The sequence below is a fragment of the Vicugna pacos genome, chromosome 16 (assembly GCF_048564905.1).
Source record: "Vicugna pacos chromosome 16, VicPac4, whole genome shotgun sequence".
Taxonomy (NCBI): domain Eukaryota; kingdom Metazoa; phylum Chordata; class Mammalia; order Artiodactyla; family Camelidae; genus Vicugna; species Vicugna pacos.
The window spans coordinates 9,147,437-9,172,011 of record NC_133002.1 but is presented as its reverse complement, the minus strand read 5'-3'; the positions used below and the strand labels follow the sequence as shown (position 1 = coordinate 9,172,011).

General features: G+C 48.3%; 1 protein-coding gene across 2 annotated transcripts; it reads left to right on the top strand.

Annotated features, from left to right (window-relative positions):
* Nucleotides 1-15,156: 15,156 nt before the first annotated feature.
* On the top strand, nt 15,157-24,299 carry ALOX15 (arachidonate 15-lipoxygenase). 2 transcript variants are annotated; one of them, XM_031674963.2, is made up of 14 exons: nt 15,157-15,291; nt 16,881-17,085; nt 17,330-17,411; nt 17,501-17,623; nt 17,786-17,893; nt 18,089-18,248; nt 18,893-19,031; nt 20,251-20,465; nt 21,770-21,856; nt 21,946-22,115; nt 22,292-22,413; nt 22,976-23,076; nt 23,199-23,366; nt 23,476-24,299. In XM_031674963.2, the coding sequence occupies exons 1-14, from the start codon at nt 15,157-15,159 to the stop codon at nt 23,653-23,655; spliced, it is 1,995 nt and encodes a 664-aa protein (XP_031530823.2). In that variant the 3' UTR covers nt 23,656-24,299. The 2 variants fall into 2 exon arrangements, with proteins under 2 accessions (XP_031530823.2, XP_072796105.1); XM_072940004.1 differs by having other exon boundaries at nt 18,893-19,099; nt 20,274-20,465.
* Nucleotides 24,300-24,575: the final 276 nt, after the last annotated feature.

Below are 24,575 nucleotides of genomic sequence, written 5' to 3'. Positions count from 1 at the left end.
CACATTCACATGGTTCAAAACTTAAGAGAGATGAAAGGTTTGCTGACAAGTCTTCTTGCCCCTGTTTCCTAGTCACTTAGATTTCACCTGAGCAGCCCATATAACCAGTTTTATATATTCCAGAGGTAATGTATATGCATACAAATATGTATAAAAATCCTATTTTTCACACAATAGTAGTATATTATCACTTAATATAAAACACATAATTTCACTAAGTCATGGGATAGATTCACTCAGTGAATACTGAGTACCAGTTTTGTACTAGGTACTGTTTTCTCAATATATATATATTGAAACAATTGTAGATTGGCAGGAGGTTGCAGAGTCCAGAGGGAGTGGAAGTGACAAGGCCCCCTTCCTCCTGTTTCCCCCGGTCTTACATCTTTATAGCATAGTGTAAAAACCAGGAATTTAACGTTGGGACAGTGATAGGCACCTGTTTTACAAACTGGAGATGGAGCAGTGAATAAAATAGCCCTTTACAGGATTTATAAGTTCCACACAGGAGGTGAGATAGATAAATAAGAAAATAAAATGTACGTTAGGTGGTAACCAGTGCAGGGGAAACAAAGGAGGAGGGATAGGTTTGTGTGTGTGTTTTTCAACATTTTATAATGAAAATTCTCAGGCCTTGAAAGAATTATATAGAGACCACTCATATATCTACCATGTTAATACATTTGTGTGTGTGTGTGTGCATATGTGTATGCAGTTTTAAGTAGGGTGGTCAAGGAAGGTCTCACTGAGAAGGGGATAGTGAAATAAAGACCCAAAGGAGTTGAGGGGTGAGCACCACAGTTCTGAGGAAGAGCTTTCCAGAGAGGGTACAGTGATCAGAAGGTCCTGAAGTGATCAGAAAGGTTTAAAAAAAAAACCCAAAACCCTTTTAAAGTCGCATCACAAAAATAAAATACTTAGGAATAAACCTGACCAAGGAGGTGAAAGACTTCTATTCAGAGAACTATAAAACACTGATTAAGGAAATTAAAGATGATTTAAAGAAATGAAAAGATATCTTACACTCTTGGAAGAATGTCATTAAAAATGGCCATACTACCCAAAGCAATCTACAGATTTAATGTGATCCCTGTCAAATTGCCCAGGACATTTTTCACAGAACTAGAACAAATAATCCTAAAAATTATATAGAATCACAAAAGACCCAGAATTGCCAAAGTGATACTGAAGATGAAAAATGAAGCTGGAGGAATAACCCTCCCAAATTTCAGACAATACTACAGAGCTACAATAATCAAAACAGCATTGGCACGAAAACAGACATATGGATCAATGGACAGAATAGAGAGCCAAGATAATAAGCCCACATACCTACGGTCAATTACCTTTGACAAAGGAGGCAAGAATATACAAGGGAAAAAAGTCTTCAGAAAGTGGTGCTGGGAGAACTGGACAGCCGCATGTAAACCAATGAAGTTAGAACACTCCCTCACACCATACACAAAAATAAACTCAAAATGCCTTAAAGACTTAAACATAAGACATAAACCATATAGGCAAAACATCCTCTGACATAAATTACAGCAATGTTCTCCTAGGGCAGGCTATTGAGGAAATAGAAATAAAAGCAAAAATAAACAAATGGGACTTAATTAAATTTACAAGCTTTTGCACAGCAAAAGAAACTATAAACAATGAAAAGACAACCTACAGAATGGGAGAAAATACTTGCAAATGATGTGACTCACAAGGGTTTAAATTCTAGAATATACAAATAGCTCATACAACTCAATAATAACAAAAAACTATCCAATGAATAAACGGGCAGAAGACCTAAACAAACATTTCTCCAGTGAAGACATATAAATGGCCAGTTGGTGGGAATGTAGTTTGATGCAGTCATTATGGAAAACCCTATGAAGAATCCTTAAAAAACTAAAAACAGACTTACCCTATGATCCAGCAATCCCACTCCTAAGCATATATCCAGAGGAAATTCTAATTCAAAAAGATACATACACCTCAATGTTCATAGCAGTACTATTTACAATAGCCGAGACTTGGAAGCAACCTAAATGTCCATTGACAGATGACTGGATAAAGAAGTTGGGGGGGGTGCGCACACGCACACGCACACACACTGGCATACTACTCGGCCATAAAAAATAAAAATGTCATTTGCAGCAACATAGATGGAACTGGAGATCGTCATACAAAGTGAAGTAAGCTAGAAAGAGAAAAATACCATATAATATCACTTACATGTGGAATCTGAAAAAGGGAAATGAACTCATTTACAAAACAGAGACAGACTCACAGACATAGAAAACAAACTTATGGTTACCAGTGGGGAAAGGGTAGGGAGGGATAAACTGGGAATTTGGGATTTGCAGATACTAACTATTGTATATAAAATAAACAAGATCCTACTATACAGAACAGGGAACTATATTCAATACCTTGTAATAGCCTATAATGAAAAAGAATATGAAAAGGATATATATGTATGTATAACTGAACCACTATGCTGTACACCAGGAAAACAGCATTGTAAATTGACTATACTTCAGTTAAAAAAAAAAAAGGTGTGTTTTGGCTTGACCTGGGGAAAAAATAATTGGTAGGAGCCAGAAAGGGTTCACAGTGCAGAAAAGGCCTGTCAGACTAGCCCTTCTGGGTTTCTGGATTGATGGCCGTGGAAACAGGGAACACTTGACTGCAGCAAGTCTTCAGCATCTCACAGTTGTGGCCAGTGTAGAGAAAACGTTGGCTAAATATTAAAATAGTTAAACTATTCAAGCATTTAATAATCATACCCAAAGGGTAACAGATCAGGGTTATCTTGGAGATGATTTCTTGGGCTGTGTTGCAGACCTTGCTCAGAATCCTCATAGTAACTTGGATGTAGATCTGTTTACCAAATTTTCGTGGGCCACAAAGTTGGAAAGCTAGCATATATTTGGAATTATCGCACAAGGATTTCTAAAAAGCTGCAAGGAAGAACCATGTTCTGATCTCTATAAAATTCTATCTTTGGGCTCCTCAAGCAATTGTACAGGAGTGGAAGAAATTGTGGCTTAGCAGAAAGAGGGGGATTCAGAGATGGGTGGGGGCGCCTGGAGCAGGTGATGAAACAGAGCGTGGGGACAAGGTTGGATGGGTTAGCGGAGGCCTGAAAAGCTGGATCCGGAGTTTGGGCTTCGCTCTCTAGGTGGCAGGGATCCCTTTAATGTTTAACCTGGAGGAGGAAGTGATCTGATTTTCCATCAGCCTTGGCAGCCTGTGGGGGAGAGCTGGAGCCAGGGAGAACGGAGAGGCATCGAACACTGGTCTAGGTGGAGGACCATGAAGAGTGACTTTGGGCAGTGGTCCTGGGCAGGGATGGGGAGGTCTGGCTGCCTTTGACCTGCTTCCGGTAGTCGTGAATGGCTTCAGTTTTGGCGACCTTTGTCAAAGGCTGACTGGGCCCTGTCTGGGAGCAATCTCTAAGCCCTTCTGCCTTTTCCTAGAAAGCAGATGACTCTTCTGCCGTCACTCAGTACCAGTGTCCTTACAGCTTACAACCCCCTAGAGATGGGGCTTTGAGAGGACAGCTAGCTAGAATTCATAGACAATCCCCCAAACGGCAGGGCCTATGGCCAAGGTAGGAGTAGTTTGGGGTTTACTGAGTGCTCATGGTGTAGCAGGCATTGGGGGAAATAATATATTATTCTTTCTCTAAAGGAACTCCCAATCTGGCGATAATTAGAGCACTTTGAGTAGTTCCTCCAGGAAAGCGAGCAGCTGGATGTGTGGGGTTTGGAGCTCAGGAGAGGGACTGGGGCTGCAGAGAGGTTTGGGAGAGGGCAGGTCTCCCAGGGAATATGATTGAAGTGGAAAAAGTGGGCTGAGTATGGGATTCAGAGAACACCAACATTTTAGGGGCAACAGAAGCCTTTACAGGAGAGTGAAGGAGGTAGAGCAGGATTCTGCATGGAGAGGGGCAGAGAGACAATGGGGGACTGAGGACCACGGGCAGGCTCTGACCACCCCATCTCCACCCACAGCCTGCCCTGCTCCATTCCTGGTGTGATCTCTGCCTGGTTTGTCTGCTGGGGAGGGGCTGCTTCCCAGCCTCACAGATGGTTCCTGTCAAAACCTCCTGGGAGACACAGAGCTCCCCCAGACAGATTGCAGGCCCTGGCCGCCCGTAACAGAGGCAGAGAGCTGATGTTTTCAGACGTCCTGGCTAAAATCACAGCGCGCTGCTCATCTCCCATCACGAAGCCCTTATCCTGCTCCTCAGCACCCGCCCCCCCCCAATTTGTAGCACTTATCACCACCTAACATATTACTATTTAGTATGAATTTACTTGGAGTTTGTCATCTCCCAATAGAACGTAAGGACAATGTTTTGGTTTGTCCACTGCTGTATCTTCAGTCCCTAATTCCTGGTTTGAGGTGGGCGCTCAGTAAAACTTGAATGAATGAACCCATGATTGAGTGAATGAGTAACTGAGGAGGAATCCCTGCTGGGCCTGGGAGGTGCCACAAAGATGGGTAACTGTGGTCCCTCTCCGTTCCTTCCGGAGCTGAAAGTGGGGGACGAGCAAGCCTCACCCACAACTTGATAAGCTCTTCGAGACCAGGGTTGAGGGGCCTCTCCAACTAATGGGTGTCTGCAGACACCGAGCTCACAGGGTTTGTCCTGTCTGGCTGAGGTCACCACGCGATTCTTCCCTCAGCCGTCTGAAGAGGCCACCCTGCGTTCATCTCACCTGGAGACTGTCCCAGCCCCTGTTAAAAGGCTGAAGGTGACAACAAAGAACGGGCTGGGGCTGTCGGCGCCCTGGAGCTGTGCTGTCCCCACCCCTCTGCTCCCCAAAGAGACCTTTCTCGGGGCAGCAATCAGAGCATAGATCCTGTGGACCCCCAGGGGCAGCTCCCTGTCCTGTCTCCCAGGGGTCACGCTGATCTCCAGCCCACGTGCCTGGTTGCCGCTCCCCCTGTCCGTCTCCACCTGCAGGGGTCCAGGTGAATCCGTATCCAAACGTGTGTGTGCAGCCTCGCTGCCACCTACACATGCTTGGCCGCAGCGCCCTCTGGGTGGGGCCTGTGCGCTGGGCGATCTTTTCTCCCTGTGGTTCCCGGCAAAATGCTTGGTCTGAAGGAATTATTAGTAAATAGTAAGTGAATCCTGTGTGTGATCCAGAGTCTGAAAGGAAGCTGCCTGCTTTCAGTGCTTCATGATTATCCTCGGTCTCCCTAATCTCACGCTGCTCTGATGTTTCCCAGTACATGAACCCAGGTTTGCCCCAAATTTCCTCACCTCTCTGGCCCTCTGTCTCGCCAGCTCCCATGTGGTAGCAGAGCACTTAAGCCACAGGTTTGGGTCTCAAACACCAAGACTCAACACATCTTTCCACATGGATCATTTCCGTTCTTCTCACCCAGCCTGGAGGTTACTAGCTTTTATTTGTCATGTTCCACATACTTCCTCTGTTTCTCCCTCCATCCATCGAGCCATGCACGCACTCATCACTTCCACAATGTGCAGTAGGACGCCTGTAACGTACTTTCTGGGGGCCACATATGATGCTAAGTGCTGGTGGGAACCCCAGTGAGCACTACCCAGTCACTATCTCCAAGGATTTCTCAGGCTCCTGGGGAAGAGGGAGCTAAATAGCAGAAGGCCAGGAAGTGGGTTTGTTAGGTAGTTACAGAGGACGGTGGGAGCCCCCAAGAGAGCTGTTAGGTACAGAGCGGGCAGGCATAGGAGGGAGACAAAAGGGTACCAGGGCTTTGGAGAGCAGTGCCCGTTGTCTAGGGGACAGGCATTCTGGACAGAAGGTTGGGGAACTCCACCAAACCTAAGTGATTGGAATCAAGAAGGAGGACATTTTACATTAAAATTAAAATTTTTTTTTCAAATCTGTAGAAAGGTTAACAGAATAACAGTACAACAGACACCCATGCACCTTTTATTAGATGAATCAGATACTGATATATGACATGGTTCTAACACCTCTGCTAACTCCTGCTTAGTTGTTAAAGCACCAGATGCTAGAATCAGTATTTACTTCTTCCTTTCTCACCACAACCCAAGTGCCCATCAACAGATGATTGGCGTAAGACAGAACATTACTCAGCCATAAAAGAATGAAATATTGCCATCTACAGTAATGAACAGACCTAGAGAACATTATACTTAGCGAAATCAAAGACAAATACTATATGATATCACTTATATGTGAAATCTAAAAATAATACAAATGAATCTATATACAGATTAAAACAGGCTCACAGACATAGAAAACAAACTTACAGTTACCAAAGGGGAGAGCTAGGGAGGGAGGGACAAACTGGGAGTTTTGGATTAATAGATACAAACTACTATACATAAAACAGATAGGCAACAAAGATTTACTATATAGCACAGGGAAGTATGTTCAATATCTTGTCATAAATATCTTGTATATAATGAAATATAATCTAAAAAAAGAATCATTTTTTTGTACATCTGGAACATAATATTGGAAATAAACTATACTTCAATTTAAAAAAAAGACTACAGTGGCTATGGTGACATCAGACAAACCAGACTTCACATCAAGCAATGTCATCAGGAATAAAGAGACATCCCAGAATGAAGAAAGGTCATCCTCACAAGAATTCATAAACAACCCTAAAGGTAAACGTACCTAAGAAGAAAGATGCAAAATACAAGAAGAGAAAATCAATAAGAACTGAAAGGAGAAATGGGCAAATTACACTTGGAAATTTCAGTACTCCTCTCAGCCATCACAAATCAGCAGAACACAGCAGGGATGAAGAGGACCATCAACCAACTTGACCTGACACTTATGGAACACGCCACCAAACAGCAACAGACCATTTTTCAGCTTCATACTGAAAATTTGTCAAGAGATTATATTCTGGGCCATAAGAGAAATCCTAACAAATTTAAAATAATTGAAATATCGTACAAAATATGCCCCCAACAATAATGGAATTAAACTAGAAATCAGCAATAGAAAGATAATCTGAAAAATCCCCCAAATATTTGGAAATTAAACAACGCACTTCTAAATAGTTTATGGATCAAAGAAGAATTATCTCAATGGAAACTAGAAATTAAACTGAATGAAAACATATCAAAATTTGTGTGAGACATTATTAAAGCAGTGCCTGGAGTCATTGGTTGCTAGTAACTGTTCAACAACAGGCTCTCTGGAAGCGGGGAGACTAGCCCTACTTTGTAGTATTTTCTATGGTGTAAATACTTCTCCCCCCTAACCCCCAGCTGATTTCAAGGTACCAGGGTGACATCGCTGAACACAAGGTTGGGAAGAGAAATACACAACTGACTCTCAGAAGTTGTTGCAAACCGGCTCCAAGTCGCCACTGCCTGCAGGGAAATTGCAGCAGTAAATGCTTATATTAGGAAAGATGACAGCTCCCAAATCAAAATCTAAGCTTTGCATTTAGAAAACGACAGAGAACAAATTAAACCCAAACCAAGCAGAAGGAAGGAAATAATAGAGCAGAAATCAAAAACAGAATACAAAACAGAAAAACCAATAAAAACAAAAGCTGGTTCTTGGCCAAGATCAATAAGTCAATAAACCTCTAGTTGTGACCAAGAAAAAAAGAAACAAGTGACAAGTTACCAGTGTAAGAAATGAAAACGGAGCTATGTAGACTCTACTCACATGGAAAGGATAATAAGGGAGTATTACAAACAATTCTGCCATGTATTTGAGACCTCAGATGAAACAGACTAACTACTTGAAAGACGTGAACTACCAAAACTCACTCAAGAAGAAACAGGTAACTTGAATAGTTCTATATTAAAGAGGGCTCTGGACCCAGTTCCAATATGGGGGTGGGTTTTTCCACATTGACAATTCGGCACCAGCTGGATGTCCTACAATTCAATGCACTTCTGACAGTTCCTGGAGGTAGCATCAGATCCTACAGGTTAAGGGTTCAGTCTTAAAAGACTGCTCCCCAGCACGCCCCCACCCCACTGCGCATGCATATGCACACTTCAGATGCTGGTTGCAAGTCCAGGTTATCAGTTGTGCTTCTAACCAACTGGCTATACATGGGAGGTTCCAACAACCCACTCCTTGGTTTCCATTAATTTGCGAGAGTGTCACATAAATCAAACATTTTACTTACTAGCTCACTGGTTTATTACCAAAGGACACAACTCAGGAACAGCCCGATAGAAGAATGTATAGGGGAAGGTACGGGGAAAGGGCTCAGAGCTTCCATGCTTGTCCTGAGTGCATCATTCTCCCCAAGTCTCTATTTGCTCATCAACCTGGAAGCTCTCTGAACCCCTCCTTTTGAGTTTTTATGGAGGCTTCATTACCTAGTCTTAAAACCTAGTCCCCCCTAAACTGAGTTCCTCTGCCAAGTTTATGTTTAATCGTTCTATCCAAAACTGTATTCCTTTTCTTGTCCTTCACCTGTTCCCCCTCAAAATTGCAGAGTATCCAAAAGGGGGAATTGTACCCCAGTAGGACCCTAAGGGAACTTGCTGGGACAGATCCCCCTCTTAAGTCCTCCACCTGCCTCTTGTTTGTAGAAAACTTGAGCCTTTGTGGCCTTCCCCGGGTTCCAAAGAACAAATTTAATCACAGAAGTGAGAAAAAGCAGAAACAAAGGAAAAGTGAAGCAAGACAAAATAATAATAGTTCAGCTATTAAAGTCAAGGGTCTTTAGCACTTCCCTGAGATAACATTCAAGCCCCATCCTAGAGCCGTTTTGCAGATACTGAAACCCTCACAAGATGGAAGAAGTTAGCTGCACACTGACCACAAGCATGTAGACCCCAGACCGGCTGGAACCAGAAGGCTGATGATGTTAATTCCCAATTACGTCACCACCAGCCAATCAGGAGAATGTCCAGGAGCTGGTCATGCACCCCACAACCCTCCCCTTCGCCCTACCTGTAAAAGCTCCTCCCTGAAACCTATCAGGGAGTTCGGGTCTTTTGAGCATTAGTTGTCTAGACTCCTTGCTTGACCTTGCAACAAGCTCAGCTTTTCCCTTCATTACAACCTCGTGTCAATTGGCTTTACTGCTCACAGGTGAGCAGACCAAAGTTTGGCTCCGGAACAGCCATGACTGATTAAATCATTAGCCTTTTGGTGATTGATCCAATCTCTAGCCCCTCTCCCCTCTCCCAAGGTCAGGTGGGTGGGATAGAAATTCCAACCATCTAATCATGAGATTGGCTTCTCCAGCAACCAGCTCCCATCCTGAGGTGCTTTTCAAAAAGTCACCTTATTAACATAACGGACGACCCCTTATTGCTCTCATCACTTAGGAAATTCCAAAGTTTTTAGGAGCTCTGTGCCAGAAATGGGGACAAAGACCAAATATATATTTCTTATTAAAAATCACAATATTACATATAACTATCCAAGAAATAGAATTCATAGTTAAAAACCTTCCAACAACAAAAACTCAAGGCCCAGATGGTTTTGCTACCGAACATTCAGGGGAGGAGGGTGTAGCTCAAGTGGTAGACCACGTGTAAAGCATACACAGGTCCTGGGTTCAATTCCTAGTACTTCCTCTAAAAAGAAATACGTAAATCTAATTACCTCCCCCGGCCAGGAAAAAAGCCAAACAAACCAAACATTTGGGGGAGAAATGATACCAGTTTACACACCTTTTGGAAAATAGAAGAGGAGAGAGTATTCCCCAATTCATTTCAGGAGGCCAGCCTTACTGTATTGCAGAAGCCAGTGTCTGCTCACGTACAGCAACCCAAACGCTGAAACGCTGAGATCTGCAGCAGAGGGGGGTTTATTCACAAGGCAGAGAAGCAAGAAAACAAGAACAAACTTCAAATCTGCATACCTGAAGGGAAAAAGTCTCAGGGTATTTACAGGTAAAGCTGAGGCAGGGAGCGTGGGGAAAGGTGATTGGAGAGAAGAAAAATGTGAGACAGTCTTCGTTCTGCACATGTGCAGTTAGGCTACAGGCTTTTCATGGGATGCGTGTCCAGAAAGTGGCAGTGACAGCATGTTCTGAGAGTGGAGCACCTGGCCCTCTGACCTCAGAAGGTCACCGGACACTCACACATGACCAGCTGGTTCCAACTGGTCTTAACCAGCTCAAGCTTGAACTGGATACAGCTGACTACAAGTTTCTGAAAAAAAACGACTTGGGCAAACAGTTTATTGTTCAGGCTATGTGAATGCTTGGAGGACACGCAAATTTTTGCAAAAACAAAGTGAGCCTGATCAATGAAGGCAATTTATAAGTTTAATGGATCTAGATTACTAAAAAAAAAGTTTAATGGATCTAATTGATGACTAACTTCAGTTTCCAAGACATTACAAGAAAGATAAACTGCAAATCAATATCCCTGTAGGGGAAAATCTATAACAAACTATTATCAAATCAAATTCAGCAGTACAGTAAAAAAAAAAAGAGATGATCATGTCCAAGTGGAGTTCATCCTGGGAATGCAAGGCTAGTTTATACTGTTGAAAATCAGTCATGCAACTTACCATCTTAACAGAGCAAAGAAAAAAATTTGTATGATCACCTTGATACATGAAAAAGCATGTGACAATTTCTGTTCATGATAGTGATCAGCAAAATACGAATAGAAGGGAATTTCCTCAACCTGATGAAGTTGAAAACCTACAATTAACATCATATTTAAGACTGCAGGATGCACTGTGGGAGCCCATGATTGGGTTAACAAATTGTAACAGACCCCAGCCGCTTATCTCTTTAAAGAAGAGCAAATGTGCTTAGTAACCACCTTGTTTGCATAGTTGAGGTTTTAGCAACGACTCAGGCCCTGGCTGTAAATGCTGGGCGTGCCTGCTGTTAGATAGTCTTCTATTTCCAAAACAGCCTTGGGCTGGAATGGCAAACAAGTTATAAAAAGCTGCAGACTCAGAGGTGAGAAGGCTGGTTAGCCAATGACGGGTAAGATCCCCTGAGGGGGCAACCTAAGACAGGCACAGCTACCTGAGTCCAAGAAAAATGTTGTTAAGCAGCTGATTCTCATTCATTCTGCCCTGATAAGCTGTAAGGCTCAACACAAATGTGATTTACCAAAAAGGGTCTTCTGACCTTGAGCCAAACACCAACAGTAAACAAAGCCTTTGTACTCATTGTGATCCCACCCTGTCCTTCCCTAAATTCCTGCATTCCTCCTTTGACCGTACACAATAAATACGGGAGCATTTGAGAGGCTCCTGGAGTTGGCTCCCAACTCACTCTCACTCTCGACTTTTTCCACAGAGTCTTGAGTAATTCATTCCGTCTCAGTGGGACTTTTGCCGGCCAGAACCCACAATGTATGATCAGTATACAGAAGTCAATTGTATTGCTATATACTAGTGATGAACAATTGGAATGTGAAGTAAGAAAGAACCATTTGCAACCACACCAGAAAAAGAAATACTCAGGTGTAAATCTAACAAAACATGTACATCTCTATGCTGCAAGCTATGAAATCATAATGGAAGAAATCAAAGCAGAACAAATAAATGCAGAAATAGACCTTGTGCATGGGTTGGACGATTCAATAATGGTAAATATCAATTATCCTCAGTATATCTATGGATTCATGTAATCCTAATTAAAAATCCAGCAGAAATCTTTGTTAACAATGTTTGTCAGTATCAATAAGCTGACTCTAAAATGTGTAGTAGCGAAGGCAAAGGAAACAGGCCAGCTAAAACAGGTTTGAAAATGAAGAACAAAGTTTTAACTCATGCTACCTGATTTCAAGACTTCCTAGAAAGCTGCAATAATCAAGTCAGTGTGGTATTGGCTAAATGATACACACATAGATTGTAGAAGAAAATAGGTTGACCAAAAGTAGACACAAATGTGGTTAGCCGATTTTTGGCAAAGATGCAAGGGCGATTCAATTGAGGAAAGAGACTGTCTTTTCAAGAAGTGTGGGAAAACTACTCCCATGTGCATATATCCACAAGCAAGACAAAAACACCAACCTTGACCCACTCCTTACACTTCATACAAAAATTACTTGGAATGCATCACAAACCTAAACGCAAAAAGTGAAGAAGTACAACTTCTAGAAGGAAACATAGGAGAAAAACTTTATGACCGTTTTGTTAGGCACAGGCAAACAGAATCCGGAAAAGAAAGACATTGGTAAAGTATACCTCTACGTAATGAACAACGTCTGCTCTGTTGAAGACACTGTCAAGAGATGAAAAGACACTCTTACATCCTGAGACCTCGCTTGTTAGAAGAAAATAATTGCAAATCACATATTTCATAAAAGACTTATCTAGAATATATAACGCTCAAAACAATGAGAAAACAAGCAACGCAAAAAGTGGGGGAAAGTTTGAACAGATGCTTCCCAAGAAAGATATACAAGTACCAAATAAGGACATGCAGAGATGCTCGTTAGAATTAGTCATCAGCAAAATGTAAATTCAAGCCACAGTGGCATACATCTATACAACTATCAGGATGCCCTGCAGCCTCAAGAAACCCCCGTCTCCCCTAAGCTGTACTGGTGAGGATGCATAGCAACTGGATCTCTCCTCCATTGCTAATGAGAGACGGAATCTACAAAGGGAAAATGACCAGACTTGTATAAAGAAATAAAACTCTGACCTACAACTTCTGCAGCAACCAGTCCAGAAAGTCAAACCACAACTCTGGAGCAATTGGCCCCAAACGGTCAGAACTTGGTCAATAATTGCCAGCTTCTCTAATTTTGCTCCTGCTTCCACTTTAGGACCAACCAGAGAAAGACATACGTGCTCCATTAACCAGTCGCACAGGAGGCCCCGCTTCCAGTTAGCTCGCCTGCAGTCGTCCCATGCCAACAGCCCCTTTTCCACCGTAAAGTTTACCAACTACCCACCTGCCTTTGAGTCTCTGCCAAGTATGTGTGATGGTGTCTGACTCCCTTGCTATAGAGTAAGGTCTGAATACATAGCCTCTGTTCTCATTTGGGGTGGGGGAGGTCTTCAGTTATTTCCCCACTGGGGGGAATGCAAAATGGTACAACCACGATGGAAAGCTGGGAGTTTATTACACACTTGCTGTATGAGATCCAGGTCCAGCCATCTCACTCCCAAGTGTTTACCCAAGAGAAATGAATATACTTATGTTCATACAGCAGCCTATGTGCAAATCTTTATAGCAGTTTGCTCCATAATCCCCCCAAATAAAACAGCCTAATGTCCTTCAACTGGACAGTGGAATCCTATCTCAGCAGAAGAAAGAGTAGAGGATGATCAATGTCAAGCACCTCTTTACACTTTCCAAAAACTCCACTCTCTTAAGGAAGGGAGTGTCTACAGAGGCTGCTGAACGCCGGATGTTGAGGTCTTCCACCCACAATTATTTCACTAGAGAATTTCTTAGTGACTATAAGTTCACCTAATAGTGTAGACAAAACTTACTGTTGTAACATCCAATTCCAGACTGTACATTCATTCCCCGAAAACTCTAAGACTTTCAGGACCTAGCTTCAGAAGTCATACAGCATCACTTCTGCCATATTCTATTGGTTACAAAGACCAACCCTGATATATTTGGGAGAAGACTATGCAAGGGCATGAATACCATGAGGTGTGGCTCACTGGGGCCCATTCTGAAGACAGGCTACCACTGCATGGCCTCTGGCCCGCAACCATTGATATTCCTCCCACATGCAAAATGCACTCATCCCCTCTTGAGGCACTCCAAGATCTAATTCCACTATAGAATCAGCTTGAAGTCTAGAATTTCATCATCTAAATTAGGTCCAGGTATAAGTGAGATTTCTCAGGCACATTTCCCTAAGTACAGCTTCTCCAGTGAAATCCTTCTCCTTCTGAAGACCTGGGAATTAAAGAGAAAGTCATCAGGCCCCCAGTGACTGCTGGGGGCAGAGGAACGGGGTGACTTGGAGCCAAGAGGCATGGAGATACCACGAGTGAACCCCACTATGTACCCTTCGAACATTGAACCACATGAATGTACTCCCCAATAAAAAAACAAACAAAAAGCAAACAAGAAACTATGCATTGCAGACATATTTTGACCGACTTCATTTATTTTACCAGCTTATATATACTACTCTGTCCCATGGTGGTACTAGTGTTCATTTCACTGTTCCCTTAGGATTTACACTGCCTGGGAGTTATCTGTTTGCCTTTGACTCCCCCAAGGGAAGGACTTATTTATAAGGGATCTTTCAGTTCAGTGGGTTTCAGCAAACACTACTGACACCCAAAAGCCCTCATACTGTGCTGAATACAGGGGAAACAAAAGTGAGTAAGTGGTGCTGGGAACGCAGTCCCTGTCTAGGAGGAGCTCACCTTAGCGGGGGATCCAGACATACAGACAGATTGCTGTGCGGCAGTATTCAGTGTGCCATAACAGAGGTGCATACAGTGTGACAGCAGCAGAGGGGAAAGCTGGTCAGCTCTGGTGGGGGTAGTGGGGAGGGGCAGAATTGCCAGGAAAGACTTCTCTGAAAAACTGGCTCTAACCAGGGATAAGAAGCCTGGACAAAATTTTCCAGGATCAAGGAATGCAAGCAAGTATGGGAAAGATAGGGCTCCAGCCCAAAGTGGAGAGACCAGAGATGAGGATGGGGTGCAGTGGGACGAGGTGGGAGGAGGCAGGACAGGTGGGCAAGGGCTTTGAATGCCCAGAAGTTTGGACTTTTATCCTGCAGGCAAGAGGAGGCAGAGGTTTTTAAGCCAGAAAGGAATGAGCCCCTGAGTCTGGCACAAGGCAAGGAGGCAAGTTTTCCCCTGTAGGTCAAATGAGTTCCGTGGCTGAAATGTACCTTTCTCCAACGCTGCTGCAGACTAGCTCTCCCTGCCCTGTGTGTGTGTTTCGATGGAGGGGGCTGCCAGCCACACGCACCATCTCACTGTCTGTCCGCTGAGCCGATTCCTTCTTCCTGCATGTTTTCTGCCCAAATCGTCATCTGCTTCCCCTACCATCCTCCTCCCAAACCAGTGGTTTGCACCCCCTGGCCCTGCCACGGCCCCACCTTCTTGGGCTGAGGGCTGAGCTCCGGGCTGCACGGAGCTGGGGGCCCCGGAGCGTGGCCAGCCGGGGCTGCTTGGAGACCTGCCACCCACACCCCCGACCGCCTCAAGGCTTCCGAGGGGCGGGGTCTCAGGCCCGGTTATTTGGCGCGTCCACCCTCCTTCCCCCTCACAACCCGCCAGCCCTCCGCGCACGATGGGTCTCTACCGCGTCCGCGTGTCCACCGGATCCTCGCTCTGCGCCGGCTCCAAAAACTGGGTGCAGCTCTGGCTGGTCGACCAGCACGGGGAGGCGGCGCTCGGGTCGTGCCTGTGGCCGGCGCGGGGCCAGGTGAGCGGACCGGGGCCGGGCGGGGCGGGCTGCGCTCCCGGCCCCCCGGGGCCGGCAAAGCCCGGGAAGGGCCGCGCCCCGCCGGCCGCCGGCTCCGCGCGGGGCTCGGGCCGCGCTCGGAGGCCGCAGGGGAAAGCGCTGCAGGGCGGGAGGCGGCGCCCGGTCAGCGCGCGATGATGCTCCCGCCGCCCGGCCTCCCGGGAACAGGGCGGACAAGCTTGTGCGCCCGCCGTTCCACAGAACCCCGTCTATTCTTGAAACTCAGCGAGCTGCTAACGGGCTCGTTTCCTCTTCTCAGTAAGTGCTGTTTCAGGTCTTCTCCACAGAGCTAGATCTCCGCCCTGCGGGTTTTACCACCGGGACGAGATGGGGAAGGGTGGCGGGGAGCGAGCGGGGAGAAGCCAAGTGGGGAGAGAACACTGAATTTCCCGACCCCCTCCCCTCTCCCATCACATCTACCTGGAATTGGCCTCTGGCTCCTGTTCCTTTTTTTCTCCGCTGACCCCCCCCATTCCCATCGCCTGTCCAGCTCTGTCCAAGACTCACAGATCCGACGTCTGTCCCACCGACGCTTCAAAGGACCATACTCAAGTGAGGTCCTCCCCTCTTCCCGCCTCCCAGACCCAGCCTCTTGTCTCCACCTCTCCTCCACTTCGTCTAATCAAGAATCAAGCGCTGTCAAGTCCATCTCTTAAGACATCTCTGGCATCCGTGCCCTGCTGTGGGTCCCACACTGACCACTAATGTCCTCTGGAACCTACATCACCTTCACCCTCTTCACTCACCTCGCCGCTTGCGCTCCTGCCCTTCCAAGCGATTCTGCAGTCACAGCGGTTTCTTCCCAGTAGATTCCCACCTTTTAAAACAGTCCCCCCGCCCCGCCCTCCTGCTGAAAACATGTGAATGGCTCCCGCTTGTTCTCGGCACCAATCTAAAGCTCTCAGCTTAGCCTTCCAGCCTTCACGATCTGCTCCTGCTCAGCTTCCCACACCTCGGGTTCAGAGCCCCGCTCCAGAGCTGCTCGCCTGGCCTTGGTTTCTGCTTTCCTCTCTCTCTCTCCCTGACCTGCCTTTCCCGGACCTCTTCCTCTCTCTCACCCTCCCTGGCCAAGCCCTTTCCGCTCGGGCGATGCCCCTTAGTGGGATTTCTCCGGGAAGCCTGCCCCAGGCTGAGTCGGGGCTCTTCCTGCGCTCGGCCTTGCTGACGGGATAGGAGCACGTCGGGCTCTCAGCCGAAACGGCCTGCTCACCAGCGTGTCTCCCGGCTCACATGCGCGCTCGCCCAGGGCGCGGTGCGGGTGCCCAGTGCCCAGCCAGCGCTCAGCACACTCAGGGACTGCGGGGAGGAAAAAGCGCAGGAAGGAGTGCTCCTCTGCATCTTCCATCCCCCGCCTCGCCTCACCCGGGACTGAGGGACGGGACAACCCAGAATGGGGCCCTGGAGCCACCTGCTCCGTGTGCGCAGCTTTCTCTTTCTGACTGCTTTTGTGCCGCTTTCCCAAAGGCCCAGGGCAAAGGGCGTCCAGGGCTCAGTCTGAGGACCCCTTCCGGAGAGCCCCATCTTGCTGACCCCCCTTTTGTCGCCTGCAGGAGAGGGAATTCAAGGTGGACGTGCCAGAGTACCTGGGGCCGCTGCTGTTCGTGAAGCTGCGCAAAAGGCATCTCCTTCAGAGTGACGCCTGGTTCTGCAACTGGATCTCCGTGCAGGGACCGGGGGCCAGTGGGGATGAGTTCAGATTCCCATGCTACCGCTGGGTGGTGGGCGACGACATCCTGAGCCTGCCCGAGGGCACTGGTGAGCGTGGGCGTGGGGGTTGTGAGAGGCCTCGGGGTGGGGGGGCACAAGAGAAGCTGGGGTCTGGGGAGCAGAGAAGAGGGCTTGGGGGCAGTTAGAGGGGCGATGCGGGAGCTGGCGCAGAGCCGGTGGAGCAGAGGGGAGCGCAGTGATGCCCAAGGGCGGGCTGAGGGACCCTCGGCAGGGACAGGGCAGAGGCTCTTAGGAGGAGCCTCATGGCCGGTGCCCTTCTCCCCATTTCTAGGCCGCACGGTGGTCGATGACCCTCAAGACCTGTTCAAGAAACACAGGGAGGCGGAGCTGGCAGAGAGAAGGAAGCAGTACCGGTCAGCGGCACTCCCGCCCCCTGACTCCCGACCCCGCAGGGAGCTGCTTCCCTTCGCCAGGACCAAGCCTGCTTTCATTTCTGCCGCAGGTGGGGTAACTGGAAGGAAGGGTTGATTCTGGGTATCGCCGGGGCCAATCTACGTGACCTCCCTGTAGATGAAAGATTTCTGGAGGACAAAAGAATTGACTTTGAGGCTTCGCTGGCCAAGGGGTAAGAATGAGGAGGGCTGGGTGACAGGGAGGTGTCCCGGTCCGGTGGAGGCCAGTGAGTTTCTGGACTTCGCAGGGCTGGGCCAGCCCTAGTGGATGCCTGCGGTTGTGAGGTTTGATTCTGAGACTAACTCTCTTACTCTTTGCCTGTCCTCCCCTGAAGGCTGGCAGACCTAGCTATCAAAGACGCTTTAAATGTTCTGACTAGCTGGAACAGTCTGGATGACTTCAACAGGATTTTCTGGTGTGGCCAGAGCAAGCTGGCTGGTCAGTACGCCTACCCAGTATTTCCCCAGGACTTTTACCCCCAGATCCCACCCAGTCTAGAGAACCAGGCTTGGGAGACCAGAAGCCTGGGCCCCTCTGGTAGGCTGGGGTCAAGTGGGGATGGTTGAGGTGGTTTGGTGGGGGTGGGGAGGACCAGGAGGTCGGTTCCCACAGCAAGCCCTGCCACTGCCATCCCCAGAGCGGTGCGGGACTCCTGGAAGGAGGACGCTTTATTTGGGTACCAGTTTCTCAACGGCACCAATCCCATGTTGCTGAGGCGCTCTGTGCGCCTTCCTGCCCCCCTCGAGTTCCCTCCAGGGATGGAGGAGCTGCAGGCCCAGCTGGAGAAGGAGCTCCAGGTAAGGACATAAGAGCCTGAAGGCGCTCACACAGTGAAATGGGGGTGGGATCAGCATTTGTGATTCTGCGGGGTCCACTGGGGGCACAGCCTGCTGCCGGATGGCAAGAAGGGGTTCTCCAGCAGAAATCCTGAGGGGATGGGAAACTCCATGACCTTCCTCCGCAAATGAGAACAGTGTGCTGTGGAGCAAGGGTGTGTGATGGGGGACAGAGACTAAGCCAAAATGAAGAGCTGGAACTGGACCTTGGTGCTAGGGATTTATGGAGGGCACAGAGTAAGAGAATCAGGGCCAGGGATGGGTCTGTTAATGGGGAGTTGGCATGGAACCATGGAGAGAGAAAGCTCATGGCATTTAGGGAGAGACTGACTTGAGTTTGAATCCTGGCTGCGCTGTTTATAAGCGGTGTGACTTCAGGCAAGATACCTATCCTCTCTGATCATCTGTTTCCTCTTTTATAAAACCGGGCTAATTCAAATGCATCTAAGAATTATATGAGGCAATAAGGACATGACCCACTATCTGGTATGGAGTAGGTGATCGAGACAAGTTAGTTGTCTTCTTTCACATCATCCTTCGGTGAATCAGGGTGGGAAGAAGATGCCTTATGCTGATAGCAGCCCTTGCCCTCTGCCCCCATCCAGGCAGGCACACTGTTTGAAGCTGACTTCTCGCTGCTGGATGGGATCAAGGCCAACGTCATCCTGTGTAGCCAGCAGTACCTGGCCGCCCCTCTGGTTATGCTCAGACTGCACTCTGACGGGAAGCTCTTGCCCACGGTCATCCAGATGAGAGGACCTAGCATGTCTGCTCCCCAGCGGTTGACCCTCTCTGCTCAGCCCCCCACCCCGGTTCTCTGAGTACCCACCTTCATGCCCTGGGGGTGGCATTAAAGGAGGAAATGGGAAATGGAGGAGAGCTGCACTCTAGGTGAGGAGACAGACTAGACCGGGTGGACACATCTGAATAGGCTCCAGTGTCAAGGAAATCCACGAGGATGCAGACATCCTGGGAGGCTTCACTGGAGGTGGGATGGGCTGGAGCCTTTTGGTACAGTCAGGGCTTAGATCTTCCAGCAGGAGGAATGGGCAGGACTCCCCTCCCCCAGGGCAAAATGGGCTGGGCAGAGAGGCTGAGGTGCAACTGAGTGCGCAGCAGTCAGGAGATGCCCAGGGGACACATGGGCTGGCACAATGGGGAAACAGGGGAGGGGAGAGGGGTGAGAATGTGGTGGGCTGTGGATGCCAAGCTCAGAACTATGAACATGGGACACGGATGAAGGCTATTGTGACAGATGCTGTTGGCACATTCGGGCCAGTGTGTTTAGGATGGATTGTGGCAGGGAGATGTTAGAGACGGAGAGGACAAGCTAGAGCAATCATCCACAGAGGTGATGGGCTTAGAAATGTGGGAAACAGCTGTTGGGAAGGGAGGAAAGATGGAAGGGAGTGCAGAGGTAAACTCAACTGGCCTGGATTCCAGCAGAGAGGGAAAGGAGGGGTCAGGCAATGTACCAGCCCATACAGGACAAATAAAGTGGAAAAGATGCTCACGCAGGCTTTTGTCTGGGTCGATTTTGAGGTGACAGCGAAACATTCAAATTGTAACATCGAGCTAATGACTGGCGGAGAACTGGAGAGTTAGTGGAGTAGAGGTGGGTTTGGAAGATGGGAGAGAGGCTGAGATTTCTGAGGAGTGTGGGATGAAGGAAGCAGAGGGTTTGAATCTTGTCCACCCTGAAGAACTGAAAGGGGAAGTGGGGCCGGGAAGGCAGTGGGAGAGCAGTTTTCCACAGAAAGCTGAGGGTGGAGCCTCCTGCCCAGTGTTAATGGCTGGGTGGGCGGGGAATGGAGAGGAAGGCACAGCTGCTTGAGGGGAGCAGCGACAGGCAGAAGCGGAGGCTAGCAACTTTGAAGGAAGCAGGCAGAGTTGAAACAGGCAAGGAAGGGGAGTCTGTTGCGCACCTGGCCCTGGTCCCCCTTCTTTGCACTCTTGTCCCTGTTCCAGCTCGAGCTGCCACGCAAGGGATCCCCCCCGCCACCGCTTTTCCTGCCCACGGATCCCCTGATGGCCTGGCTCCTGGCCAAATGCTGGGTCCGCAGCTCCGACTTCCAGCTTCACGAGCTGCATTCTCATCTCCTGAGGGGACACTTGATGGCTGAAGTCATCGCCGTGGCCACCATGAGGTGCCTTCCATCCATACATCCCATCTTCAAGGTGACACCTCGTCCTGTCTCTCCTGCCTGCCCCACTCTCTGCCACACCGCCGTCCCGCCTCTGGAGGCATCTTCTCTCTGGAATCCCAGGGTTTGGGGAGAGTCACTAATGAGAGACCAAGTAGCAAGGGAGTGAGAGCTTGCTCCCTATTTTTACTAGTGCGCTAGCCCTTTTCAAGGAGGTGAAAATGACTCACTGGCAGGGTGGGTGTAGTGGGAGGGCGAGGAGGTGGGGATGAGAAGTCTTGCTCTTTTTATGTATAAAACATGGATCTACATATGACATATAAACAATACACACAAATGACTGAGGATTCCGTCCAACAAGAGGGGACTATGCAAATAATAGAAAAGACTTCTCCAGCCAGTTTTGAAGACTTCTCAAGCAGTAACACATGGGCCACTCAGAGGGGCTCCGGTTAACGGCAGGAGCCTGGTTCATGACAATTAGAACAGCGTGGTCATCCTTTAGCACTTTTCTTGGGTGCCTCCTTTGGGGCAAATGACCATTCTAGATGCCAGTCCTAAGCAAGATGGGGAAGTTCCTGGTCTTTGGGGATTTTCGTTTCCATTATAGGGCAACAGACAATAAAGACAGTATTGTAACAGATCAGCTGGGAGAAGTAGAGCAGTAAGGCAGGGAGTCAGCGCAGGATGATGTGATGGCGAGTTTAGACAGGTTTTCGGGAAAGGCTCCTTTGAGGAGGTGACACAGAGAATGAAATTATACGGAGCCAGCCATGAGATGATCAAGGGGCACATTGCTCTAGGCAGAGAGAACAGCTTATGCCAAGGTCCTGAGTTAGGAACAAGGTTGGTGTGTTTCAAGGACAGAAAGATAGCTAGTAGCACGGACAAAGGAAGAGGCGAGGAGGTGAAGTTCCAAAGGTCGCAGATTAGACCATGGTTTCGGGGCAGGGCACAAAAATCTTCTCACTTTTATGTATAAAGCACATATATACATAGTGTACTTAACAGCTATATAGTGTATCTATAGCATTAAAATTGCACGCTTCGAGGTGGTGGCGAGAATAGGACAAAGACCTTAAAAGGCTCTTTAGCGGAGTGAGCATGAAAAAACGGTGGCAAAACACTGAGCTAGACCTTGAACAGCCTACGTGAAGTGGAGAATGATTTCTTTCAATTATCAAAGAGCATTAAGTCAGTAGTGTCAAGGGGCCACTGGACTTCAGTCTCTGCTTTGCGGAGAGACCTGGGACCTTGCCTGCTTTGCAGCCCTTCTCTCCTGCGGGGACGGACCCCCACTGTCTTCTGATCCTGCCCTTCCCTGTTCCTTCCCTCTAGCTCCTCATCCCCCACCTGCGATACACCATGGAAATCAACATCCGGGCCAGGACTGGGCTGGTCTCTGACTTTGGAGTTTTTGACCAGGTATGAGGAGAGAAAGGGGGATCCTGGAGTTTACACTCCCTCTGTGTGTGGCAGGTGGATTTGTCTGACCCACTGGCCTTGCTCCTCAGGTGGTGAGCACAGGTGGCAGCGGCCACGTGGAGCTGCTCAAGCGAGCGGGAGCCTTTCTAACGTATAGCTCGTTCTGTCCCCCGGATGACCTGGCTGACCAAGGCCTCCTGGGAGTCAAGTCTTCTTTCTATGCCGAAGATGCCCTGGGGCTCTGGAAAATCATCTCTCGGTGAGGCAGGGGGAAGACACATCTGGGGTGGGGTGGGGATGGAGGCTGGGAGAACAGGAGGTCTGTGCACCAGTTTGGGGGCAGTGGGCCCCGGCCTGGCTGTACCCACGAGGAGCAGAGGGCCGGCGGGCCCCCTGTCAACCGCAGCCCTCTTGCCCTGGTCCCTGCGCTGGCAGCTACGTGGCGGGAATTGTGAGTCTCCACTATGAGACGGACGAGTCTGTGAAAGAGGACCTTGAGCTGCAGACCTGGTGTCGGGAGATCACTGAGGTTGGGCTGCTGGGGGCCCAGGACCGAGGTGAGTTGAGCCCGGAAATCTCCCACACGAGAGATTCCTCCTGGGAACCCCCAGAATCCTCTCTACTTCTATGGAAACATTCAGAAGCATTTCCAACCCCTACAAAAACACCCAAAGCCTTCCCAAATTTCTTTTGCTCTCAACTAGAGACAGGTCCCCATCCTGTACACGGATGCAGTGGGACCAGTGGTTGTGTATAAACGTTTAACAACTGGCTCTCTAGGGGGAAATATGCCCTAATTTGTAGCCTTTGCCCATTTCCATGGTGTAAATATTCACAGCGAGGCTTCCAAGGGGATGTCAGCCAGCCTGCTACATATCTGCACATTTGCCATCATTGGCTCTTGTGAGCCTGTATGAGCCACATCAGGACCCCGTGGGTGGGACCCACTCAGCAGAGCTCCCCACTGCCTCCACCCCAACCCCTGCTCATGGCACTTCCCACAATAGTTACCAAGAGTCCTTGGCGTCCTTCTCGCGTCTCTTGTTCTCCCCCTCGGTCCCTCTGAGCTCTGCCTCCGTCCCTGGCCTCATAGCTTCTAACTCTCCCTCCCCACTGAAGGGTTTCCCGTCTCCTTACAGTCCAAGCACCAGCTTTGCCACTTCGTGACTATGTGCATCTTCACCTGCACTGGCCAGCACTCCTCCAATCACCTGGGCCAGGTGCTTATCATGGCGAGCAGCCGGGCATTTTCGCCTGGAGTAGGGAGGGGCGCTGTGGGAAGGTGGGCCGCGGGGTTTCCGTGCTTAGCAGACACTGACGGTAGCTATCTGCCCCTCCACAGCTGGACTGGTACGCTTGGGTCCCTAATGCGCCCTGCACGATGCGGCTGCCCCCGCCAACCACCAAGGATGTGACACTGGAGGTGGTGATGGCAACACTGCCCAACTTTCATCAGGCTTCTCTCCAGATGTCCATCACCTGGCAACTGGGCAGACGCCAGCCCATTATGGTGAGAGCCTGGTGCCCGGGTCGCAGGAAAGCGGGTGGATGCAGGGAGGTGTGGCACCCCAAACTGAGCATCAGTCCAGCTCTTAGCTGCCTTTTCCCCTCCATTCCAGGTGGCTCTGGGTCAGCATGAGGAGGAGTATTTTTCAGGCCCTGAGCCCAAGGCTGTGCTGAAGAAGTTTAGGGAGGAGCTGGCTGCCCTGGATAAGGACATTGAGATCCGGAACGCAAAGCTGGACTTGCCCTATGAATACCTGCGGCCCAGCCTGGTGGAAAACAGTGTGGCCATATGAGCACCCCCAGCCTTTGGCTGCTTCAGTCCCCTTCCAGCCAAGCCACACCCACCGCTTAGTGCTGTCAGTCTTGCCCGCCCCGAGCCCCATCCTCTTCCCAACTCCCACCCTCAAAGAGTCACCTTTTCAGTGTCTATGCCTAGTGAGATCACACTTAACTCTGGACGCCCCACCTAGGGACCCCAGTCCTCATTTCTTCCTCCGCCTCCCCTTTCTCCTTCATCTTACAGATCTCCCACAAGGCAGATAACAGCCCCACTGATACAAAGGGTTTCAAGAATAGAACAGGGTAATAACACAGTTTATTCTACAGGAATCAGATAGGATTTTGAACCTAAATCGAGCTTAATATCAAGAAAAATATATTTGAGACTAATGAAAGAAAAGAATTTAGTCCAAACGATCCTAAAGCAAACACTGGCAAAAGAGTATACCACTCGTCTTTCTAACCAGGTAGGATTTCCCACCTGTCCTGAAACCAGACACAACACAAAGCCAACCATTAACACAGCAATTCTCAAGATTTTCATTTCATGGCCGACTTACAAAATCATCCGTGCAAGTAAGTAACTCCCAGCTGGAGGAATTTGGCTTCGGGGTTTTGCCGGCGGGATCCGTATCTATAACCCTTTTGATGTTCACCTTTTGCTCCAAATTAAAATAATCAACTGGAAAAATACTAAAAACCAATCTCATCATTTTAACGAGGGACAACAAAGGAAACAATAAAATCCAACTTCGGTGTCTGATTAAAATTTTGCAAAAATAAACTTGGAAGTTTGATTTCTTCCTATGATCATCCATGGATATTTTAAGACAGAAACTAACAGGAAGCAACAGCCAAAACTGTTGTGTTTACAGTGTGAACACAGTTACTTCTTGCCTCTAATTCTGTTTAATTTGGCAGAAGACATATGGAT

What these genes read in the sequence shown, in the direction of transcription:
- ALOX15 (XM_072940004.1), top strand. Translation starts at nt 15,157, where the DNA reads ATGGGTCTCTACCGCGTCCGCGTGTCCACCGGATCCTCGCTCTGCGCC. An exon ending in GAGCCTGCCCGAGGGCACTG is followed by an intron (nt 17,086 to 17,329) that starts GTGAGCGTGGGC and finishes CCCCATTTCTAG; the next exon opens with GCCGCACGGTGGTCGATGAC. An exon ending in GCTGGGGGCCCAGGACCGAG is followed by an intron (nt 22,414 to 22,975) that starts GTGAGTTGAGCC and finishes TCCCCACTGAAG; the next exon opens with GGTTTCCCGTCTCCTTACAG.